Here is a 9,804-nt window from a genome sequence, read left to right as displayed (position 1 = left end):
ATATCATTTATATTTAAGTTAGCTGATACTGCGCAGTTAACCAGTGCCTGTGGCTCGGACAGCCAGGGAATGGCTGGGGAATATTGAGCTGTGACAGAAAGCTGCTCTGGGCCCACAGCCCATTTGTACAGTCGTGCCGATCCAACGTCCAGGAGATCAGATGCACGTTTAAAAGAGAAGTTAAAGCTCAAATATGCATCATGGTTAGTATTTCTCCCTAACAAGGCTGCTGTTCAGAGCTGATACCGGGGGAGAGGGAGGAGGAAGGAGAGAGGAGAGGGAAGGAGGAGAAGAAAACCCAAGGAAATTAATTCAATCTCTACTGTCCTTGCGACCTAACAAAACGAATCTGCTTTTGTGATTTATTTTTGTTTGCAAAGGAAGCCAGTGTGATCCATTAGCAGGAAGTGGTGGGGATATCTTAAAGGCTTTCTTGCACTGCTCATTTTTGTTATCTGATCATGTTGCTGAATGTAGGGCACATGACAGTGTTATATATTGGTTTTCCTGGTTTGTTTTCTAACTAACGACTCAACAGCTGCTGCTGTTCAAGAGTTCTGAATAAAAACCCACACAACAGAAACACATAACTACGGAAATTCAGTAACTGCAGATTAAAGCTACAATGGAATTCAGGCCTATTTTGAAATGAAATATAAGCTTACAGACCATTTATCAGAAACACACACAATCTACCTTGGCCTCCCTTTACAGTGACACAAGTAATTTTCCATGTGATCTGACCTGTTTTCTTCATAGCTGTGAACTGAAATCCAGGCAGCAATTCAATATGTTGTGTCTCAGGCGCCTATGGCACAGCAGACTGCAAAGTATTTGCGGCAAAACCAGCAATACCTAGCCCAATGTCACTGCTGCTACAGGATGCTCTACCTGTTAACATTTTAACCATCTTCTTAATTTATGTGGTGGCAAAGGATGGAAGCGATGCACACTAATTAAGCAAATCATGCCACAGAAGCTACTTGATACCAAGCAAACAGTGACAACTGGAAAAAAGGGCAATACGGGAAGAGGCAGCTACAGCCATTTTGCTCAATATGCAAGTTCACGAGGTCAGAAGCAATTTTCACTATGCATAAGCTGCAAAACGTTTTTAATTTCAATTGGCATCCCTGATTTTTATGCTGTAGGCAGCCATCTGGCTGAAAAGTGACACTGGCTGCTGGCAGCGTGAGAGTCAAATGGCAGAAACTCCCAAACACTGTCTAACCTGCTTTCACATTCACCCACAGGAAGGCAAAAAAAATCCACTTGGGAGAATTTTTTTAAGGAGTTTTCCACAACATTCAGTTTTTGTAACTGAAGCGATCATACAGATGGATATGCACTCATATCCACGTGTACGCAGAAAGATTGACCAGAAGACTGAAGGCTATTTTGAGTTCTGGCAATATACATAAAAATATTTAGTCCTTGTGGTCTTGCTAATTCAGGCTCATATTGTTTATATTAGTTTATTCTTTATATTGTTTATTATTTAGGTTAACTGTTGGACTCGATGATCTTAAGGGTCTTTTCCAACCTAAATGATTCTATGATTCTTCATGTTCATTTCCAATGTACTAGATTCAAGTCTTTGATTTTAAAGTCCTGAGGTATCATTTTGACTACTACAAATCTGAGGAACAAACATTATCATTATTCAATACAGCTTTCAAAACAGCAGTTGTTATAAAGAAGCAAAATATTCACATCTCCAGCTACTAATTTGGACTCTACAGCTTATTCCTACCAAGAAGAAATGTCTTGCTCTGTAAAATTTCAAGATGCTTTGTGCGAGCACAACCCACCCCAACTTCTCTTCAAATAGACCAGGTTATTTTGGGAGACTAAAGTGCATTCTGTTAACTCAGAATGTTTTCTGTGAAAAGCACAGTACCACTACAAGAAAAGCAGAGTAAAATGCTTAGCCTGGCCTCTCATGATGCTGACTTGTGTGTACACGCAAGAAATTTCCACCACAGGATGTAGCATTTCCCAACCTTACGCTCATGCCAAGAATCAGATCAGCCGCTGCTCAGTCTACACTACAAGGGGAGCCCAAGACCCAAAACCCATGTCCCATTGTTCGTGTGGCCCAACACAGGTTTGCTCTGTTTTGTGGGCACAGGACTGAGGACGCAGCTCACGCAACAAGAGAGCCTCTGGCTCTCCGGCTGTTTGCAATAACCCCGATGGGCTGCTGCTTACCGGAGTTTCTACCATGTTGGGCTTACTGTTCCGCAAAGTCTTCACGGCATGGAAAACATCCACAACGTTCTGCCTTTTTACCATCTCAACCACAATGCCAATGGCACAGAACATCCCACTCCGGCCACCACCGTTTCTGTATGCAAGGAAAAGAGCTGGTTAAATGTCACCATGGTGTTAAGAGAGCATCCAAAACGCATTTCTGTTCTTCCACTCTGTAAGCATCAGTGATTCACAAGTCCCACGAGGGAGACCAGGCTTTAGCAATTTCCTTGCAGCTCCAGTGGGTTTGGTCTGAGACATTTGCTGTTTCTGACCTTCCTCTCAATTACTTCTTTTGAATTCTGCCCTTACAGCCCACCATGCCACCCAGCTATGCTATAGCCTAATTTACATAGGCATTAGCAATAAAAAACTAAGTTCAATGGCAAGTACAACATTAGAAATTAAAAACCAAGCTCACTGGCAAGTACAACGTTTTCCATTTAGTCCTAGAAAGAGACTCACTTAAATTATCCTATGGCATGAGGATTATCCAGCCAGAGCAATGCCAAGGCATCACTGATTTGATATCTTGTTGACCTTTGGGGACACTTCTGAACAATTTTAATCTTCATTTCAAAGAAATTAAGGTAGGTACTACTTCTTCTTAAGTTTAAATTAGCTAGAAGGTTCCACAGATAATGAGGAGGGGTGGGCAGAAAGGGACCATAAGTTAATTCCAAACATTTAAATAGAAGCCTTTTTTTAAAAGTAAGGAGAAATGCATAATTCAAGAGATGCAGAAAAAGTAACCATTTGGAACTCAGCATAAAACATTTCCTTACTGAAACTGTACAGAAGAAAACATGAAAAACACCGTATTACTGTAGTATCATGTCCAAAATATTCATTCCCACGGTACCTTCACCTGACATAGACAAATCCAAAAGTTGATTGAAAGCCAACCTACAGTACCAGTGGTACTCTTTTTTTTTTTTTTTAAATAAAAGAAACAAGGACATGTGCGAAAGAACATAGCCATAAGAATACTGCTTGAACTTAAAACAAGAACTAATTTATAAGCATTTATTTGAAAAGCAGCAATTTGACTTTTTCCCAATTACTCACAGGCAATGGATGATGGTCCGGCCCTCCCCTTCTTCACATTCCTCTTGCCATTTTTCAACCTGGAGAATTAACTTCAAGAAGGATCTCTTGGAAGCTGGTACATCTCTGTGAGAAGCCCATCCCAAATACTGGAATTGCTGCACCATCAGATAGCCCTCTTGTGGCTGAGGGAAACCAAAGAACTTTAGGTCAATATGGCACCTTTACATCTTTGTTTAGAAAACCAAAATATAAAAGTAACATGAAACCTAAGTGTTTATATTATGGACAGATTCAAACATGTATATACATTGGTATATACATGGCATGGTAGGGTCTCCATTAATTTGTATCACTTGAGCTCAAGGAAGATGTCAAAAAAAGGAAAAAAAGGGAACTACTTTGAAGACAACATCACAGTTTATCAATCACTAATGTAACCTATGCTGACTTCTAAATGGACAAATTCCCTTGATTCGAAGTGCCAAGGTTTTTTATCTGTTAAGGATAAACAACAGTCAATTAAATCATTAATTTAATCAATTAAGAACATCATTGTTAAATTCTTAGACCTACAGAAACGAAGAGACAGACCTTTGGTTCCTATGCATGAACTGACCCCATTATAAATAAACAACATGTAACAGTGGTGCACAAATATGACTATTTTCTGTGAAGTCTTCCCTTTTTGCCAGACTATGACAATCATGAGAGCCTTACTGCCAGTCTATGAGCCTCCCATGTGCTAGTTGCTACACAGGGAGATTTGAATAGAATTAGATTGTCACAAGAAAGGCCTCAATAATTGGAAGAATAAATAGTCTATTCAGTTTCTTGGAGCTGAAGAAGATAAAAAGGAGTAGGAATGCGGATTTTAGAAAAGGAAGAACAGAGCAGAGAGATATTTAGAAGCAAGATGTAAAGGCGAAAAGGCATGGGAGACAAAGAGAAGTAGAGGAGTAGAAAATCAAAACATCATAAAAAAAAAAAAAAGAAATGGAAAAAGTGAAAATAAGAAATGAACCAGAAAAAAGAGGAAGTCTCAAAACAGAACCAAAAAAGCGCTATGGCGTAATATTTGCCAGTGTGCCTACACCTTAGCTTCCTGTAGTTTCCAAACAAGGTATGAAGAGCTGAAAATGTTTTTCTTAGCTCTGAATATAAGCAAAGCAAAGGTTTGGATAAAATACTGGCCACATGCAAATGATGATCTCTGCACTTTGAAAAATGAAAACATGACAAAAATAATAAAAAAAAAATCTTTGTAGACACAATAATTAGTTTTCCCCACAGCTATTCTTCAACATTAATGAAAGTTGAACATATACTCCAAGTAGCAGTTGATGGCATGTAAATTCAGTATTGGATGAAAGATACAAAGCAGTAATGGTAAATAGAATAGGTATTGTTGGTTAACTGCACATGTAACGGTGGCACAAGCATCTGTAACTCGTTACCTGGAGGCAACATAAATAAGTGATTTGTAGAGGTGAGCTAAAGGAGGAGACGCTGCATGGCAAACGGGGTTTGAGGTGCTGCTGCGGTAGTGTGAAACACTATGGGACAGCAAAAAGACAAGATGGTGCAAGGTGTGAAAGAGACAACAAGAACACAAGACCGGCACTGCTACTGAAGTTGAGAAAAAGATGATAAATGTAGGTTGAGGCAGAGTGGTGCAGAATCCTTCAGAGGCAGAGGAGCTTTCAGAGTTTTTTCACACGCCGCTTTGCAGGATGCCACAATTCTCCTTTTACGCTGCGGTTCTCGCACCTTAGGCTGAGAAGGTGCCGGCTGCATAACCCAGCCTCAGCGCTCCTGTTCCTGATTCACCACGGAAGATGTCTTACAGAAGCTATGAATTAAACACCTGCCACTCTACATGTTCATTACAGGGATATTTCTCTCACAGCACACCAAACAAACAGAATACTTCTCATACATCTTCTACTCATCAGGGATAATGCCACAGAACAACACTCTTGCAACCTTACTGCTCTCTCTGCTCAGCGTGCAGCTAATAGAAAAGTGCTAGAAATCGGTATTAGATATCGATGCTTGACTGACTCTTTTCTGGGTAATGTCTTACGAACATTAGTACTTTACTATTATTCAAAACGACAAACCACAAGAGCCTGGAGAGTGTTAAAACCGACATATTTTTATGTTACATGTTGTTACGATAACGCTTACTCTTGTTAGATTGCATATCCTGAAAATTCGGTTTATGACGTCGCAGTCCATTGAACACGACATGCATTCCACTTGGATGGGACCGTACCGCAGAATCCCTTCCTCGGGCCAGTATTGCGGGCAGCCCTGCGCCAGAGCAAAATGGTAATGGTAATTAAAGGGTGAGTTACAACTTGAGCATCGCCTTGTTCCACTGCAGACAGCTCACCTAACTTTTACTGAGTAGCTAGTGTTAATTAGTTGCTGTAAAGCAGGGAATAACTGTAAAGTCACTGCACTGCTCTACATTTTGATCATGCAGTGGATCCAGAGTGATTAAAGCATGCGATGGTACATGGAAAACTTGATCCCCAAACTAACCTGTGCTAAGTCGACTTCATTTAACATCACAAGAGAAGTACAGCCGTAGTCATACACTAATCTCCAGAAATCTTTCACAGTGTTTGGTAAAGGATGTTGTGTGACAATAAAAGCTGCTGGTTGCCTGTAGCTCTGTAAAGGCAAACAATTCTATTAGCACCGGTAGAGGAAGTACTTCGTAACTTCCACTCCAACGCTGCAACAGAAAAAACACATAAATAGAACAAAGCTGCGACATCAATTACACCGGATTTCACCAAAGCTGATGTTAAAAATACATTGTCGTCTCCAGTAAGGACCAAGAGGTTACTCTGCTCAGCTCTGCCGCCTGCTTTGTTACAGCCAAGCCCCGTTTCAGTTCAGATATGCATGGGGCACTGAAGATGCTCTTCAGGGCTCTGCGGAGCTGAGGCTTGAGCAACTCCGCTCCAGGCACTGTGTCCAGGAGACCGAGCAGGAAACCTTCACCCCGCGTGTTGCAGAGGGGGGTGCAGAGGTCTCAGAAGGTCACCCTATCCACAGCAGGTTACATGTGAGTTCTGTGACTGAACCGGGGACTAAACTCAATCCCAAATTCCGTTTCGGTGCCACAGCCACAGGGTGACCCACAGAACTGACCTTCAGGACAACTGGGGCCCATTTCCAGGAGAAAGCAGAAGTTAAGCAGCAAAATACCATTTCCTGTCGTGACAGCAGATTCAATTTTCTGTACGCTGTGTTATACACAACTGCAAACAGGGATTTCCAGCCTTGCACAGGTTAGCTGAGATGCAACTAATAGCAGAAGGGCTAAGTCCCTGCAGCACATGTATTACGAGCAGCAAGCAGAAGAGGAGAGATCAGAAGTATTTTGTGTGCGATTTGCAACTATGCTCGGAAGAGTTTTGCTGTGAAGGAATACAGATATGAACTGGCAAGGAAGAACCAACAGGTTAATCTGAGAAACAGAATATTCTTGTAGGCGGGTGGGATTGTAAGTCACCAGTTTGAAGACGATGTGCTGGGACTGCTGTATGCAACGCAGAGATCCCCGTGTTGAGCACCCATGCTGGTACCAAAAGCAGTTTGGCTGCTTTTTACTGCATTAAGTAGAGTAAATTAGCCTAGGGGAAAGACTTGGTAGGGCAGCTAAATCACTTTTGGTATGGAAGTTTGCTTGTTTGAAGATTGATATGAGGGATCTACACGTGCAATATATCAACATACCCTCGAAGAACATAGTGTGAGGCCCAGAATGAAAATACACAGTTCTTTTCACCTTTCTACTTGCTGTAAATTGTGAAGATAACAAATTAATGTCTTTAGCATCAGTACTTGTTTGACAACAGAATAAGGAGGCTGACAATTTTTTTATCTATGTTTGCTATCCTTTTCTAACGTAGAAAGCATATTGGGGTAGGAGCAGCTTCTGTCCTACTTCCTAGATCTGCCCAGGGAGCAAAGAGGAACAACCAGTATTGATTCGTCCCTTATATTTTTAAGAAAGAAAACATGTACTAGCTGATGTCTTCCTAGCCCTCTTCCCCATCATTTCTGGTCTTTCCGAAGACGAGAGAATATACTGAGTGTGAGATGATCAGGTTTTCAAAAAGAACAGGCAGGAGATCCGCTGTCACACTGGGAAGCAGACACCTTCTTGTGGGAACACAGGGACCAATACATTGTAGAAAGGGAAAAGTTTCCATTTCTGTTTTGCTACCAAAAGTCCCCTCTCCTTGCCCAGCAGTGGGGTCCCCCACTCTGAATAAATCGGTCTTAAAAGAAACAGAAGAGAAAGGGCAAGAAAAAGCTTTTAATACCCGAAGTTTTAACCCTGTACCTATAGCCTTGTTATATGCCTTCATTGGAATATATTATTTTTTTTTTCTGCTGCTTTTTTCCTTTTATTACTACCATTTCTGTCTGTCTTACTTGCTTCTGATTGCTCATCCATTAATATGTCGCTTGGTTCCTGTCCCTGCCTGCCGCACACTGTTACATGCCCGGACCCCTCCTGCGTTATCTTCCTTTCTCCCCAAACCACACGCCTCTGTGCAGCTGTGTTGGTTGCTCCATAGCACATCAATTTTATCCAGGTGCTTAATGTAATTTTAACTGCAATTCTAAACAATTTTGGTTTGTACCAAAAGTTTTGCTCGCTGCTCTAATTCATCCATTCAGCCCCAGTGAATCCCTAATAGATTGGTCTCACACATGTTACTCTTCTATTTTTCTGGCACAACAGCTAATTGTGAGATTAGGGACTGCATTTTGCTTGCAGTTCAAACGCTTCCTGCGCTAGCTCAGGCAGAACTCTGGGATGAACACCATTCTGTCCTGATGATTTCTGCTGCTATTTGCCATTTTATTCCAGCATCTCTTCTTGACACCACAGTTTCTGACAGCACTTCATTTTTGAGGAAAGGGGATGCTCCTAGAAATCAGGCCACTTATTTAAGTATTTTCTGTAAAGGCAACTTTAGGGGCCTAACTTTGGATGTGCTAATGGCAGGCGCAGGCAGGTATCTGACAGCACACGTGATGAACTGTTTTATCGATCGGACACCTGTAAGCAGGTTCACCTCCATTCTTTCCATTAATTCACTTTCCCCCCCGACAATACTTCTGTCACTCAAACTTCAAGGATCTTTAAAGAGCTACCACTCAAAATATGACAAACAAAGCCAACCCTATCCCCAAACATGCGAAAGAAACTTTTTTTCCCCTTCTCCCTCTGTCTCTCCTGCCTCCATATACACAGCCTTTCTGCTAAGACAGTGATAGTATCCTCATGCTCAGGTAGGTAATAGCTACGTCCTGACAAATGGCAGATTTTTGAGATCCTGCTGAGATTTGAGACTTGGAGGGCTGGAGAGCAGAGAGAGAAAAGGGGAGATTTCCAGTGGGTCCCACACGGATGCATAAAACTAAAGATAAAAACCCTTATGAACAAGCAACGCAACCTGGTGCAGTTTCTTACCCGTTTCCCCCACCCTTCTTTGTTAGGACTGTTTTACTGGGCACTAGAGTAAGAAAGAGTTACCCTTTCTTAAACCAGCAAGCGCTCTCTCTCACATTACACAGCTTTTCACGGCACACCACGCAGACAAAGAAGATAGTCTCTTACGTCCATAAGAGCAGCATTGATGTAGTTGCTGCTCTCCCCATCAATAGTAATTAAGAAAGGCAGACATCTGTCAGGTGGCAGCATATCCATGAAGCGGTTCTTGTCGTGGTTCCTTGGCAAGCAGGCTATGCTGCAGTCCTCCGCCTGCAGGCGAGGGGTCACAGAATTCAGGGTCTAAGGGAGAGAGGACACTCGCTTTAGCACGCTGAACCAACAGACAGTGGACTCGAGATTCCCCAAGGTTTAATTTAAAATACCGCACGATGGGAAAACGTGAGGCATTAGGCAAGAAGACACTAGCAAATAAGAGCTCCTATGATGGATGTGCTGGGGCTTTTCATGGGGGGTTAAGCTGCAGGTGTAAAAGGTGCTCTGTGTACCACTGAACAGATCCCTCATGACACCATCCCCTCTGAAAGGAATAAAACAAAGAGGATCCTTTGGAGCCCTAAAGGGCTATGCCTTAGCTGTGCAAATGCAAGCCAAAACTCCCTGTGGTTCCTAGTCAGTGCTGTTTATTCCAGACATTTACTGCCATTTTATTCAAAGAAGGATATTCTGTATTTAAAACAACTTTGCAAGGCACATAAACATGGGTTCTTTATTTTGTGGACTAAAAGTGAGGGATCAAATGCTACAAATGTGATATGAAAACCCTTTCCCTTAAAATAAATGTATCTAGAGGCAAAAAAACTGTTGTCACATGAAGAGTTAGTAGGGACTGCGAATACCTGAAACTCATCTTTGAGATGCGAAGAGTTTGTCTGAGAGTCTATTCTAATCATATCAAAATAAGCAGCTTTGAATTCGCAGACAGGAATGGCAGTTTCTCCACACAGGCAAGCTTC

General features: G+C 41.9%; 1 protein-coding gene across 1 annotated transcript in view; it reads right to left on the bottom strand.

The window, feature by feature from the left end:
• Nucleotides 1–9,804, bottom strand: part of PTPRK (protein tyrosine phosphatase receptor type K) — a 384,122-nt gene that overhangs the window by 400 nt on the left and 373,918 nt on the right. The window contains exons 30-35 of the mRNA XM_009644374.2: nucleotides 9,688–9,804; nucleotides 8,957–9,130; nucleotides 5,851–5,982; nucleotides 5,491–5,616; nucleotides 3,322–3,485; nucleotides 2,212–2,347 (exon numbers count right to left, since the gene is read on the bottom strand). The exon at nucleotides 9,688–9,804 is cut by the window's right edge and continues 4 nt beyond it. Of these exons, the coding sequence (XP_009642669.2) occupies nucleotides 2,212–2,347; nucleotides 3,322–3,485; nucleotides 5,491–5,616; nucleotides 5,851–5,982; nucleotides 8,957–9,130; nucleotides 9,688–9,804 (849 nt within the window). The remainder of the gene's footprint in view (nucleotides 1–2,211; nucleotides 2,348–3,321; nucleotides 3,486–5,490; nucleotides 5,617–5,850; nucleotides 5,983–8,956; nucleotides 9,131–9,687) is intronic.

This window comes from Egretta garzetta, unplaced genomic scaffold (genome assembly GCF_000687185.1).
Source record: "Egretta garzetta isolate BGI_Z169 unplaced genomic scaffold, ASM68718v1 scaffold397, whole genome shotgun sequence".
Lineage (NCBI taxonomy): Eukaryota > Metazoa > Chordata > Aves > Pelecaniformes > Ardeidae > Egretta > Egretta garzetta.
The sequence above is the reverse complement of the archived record's forward strand: the minus strand, read 5'-3'. Positions and strand labels throughout refer to the sequence as shown.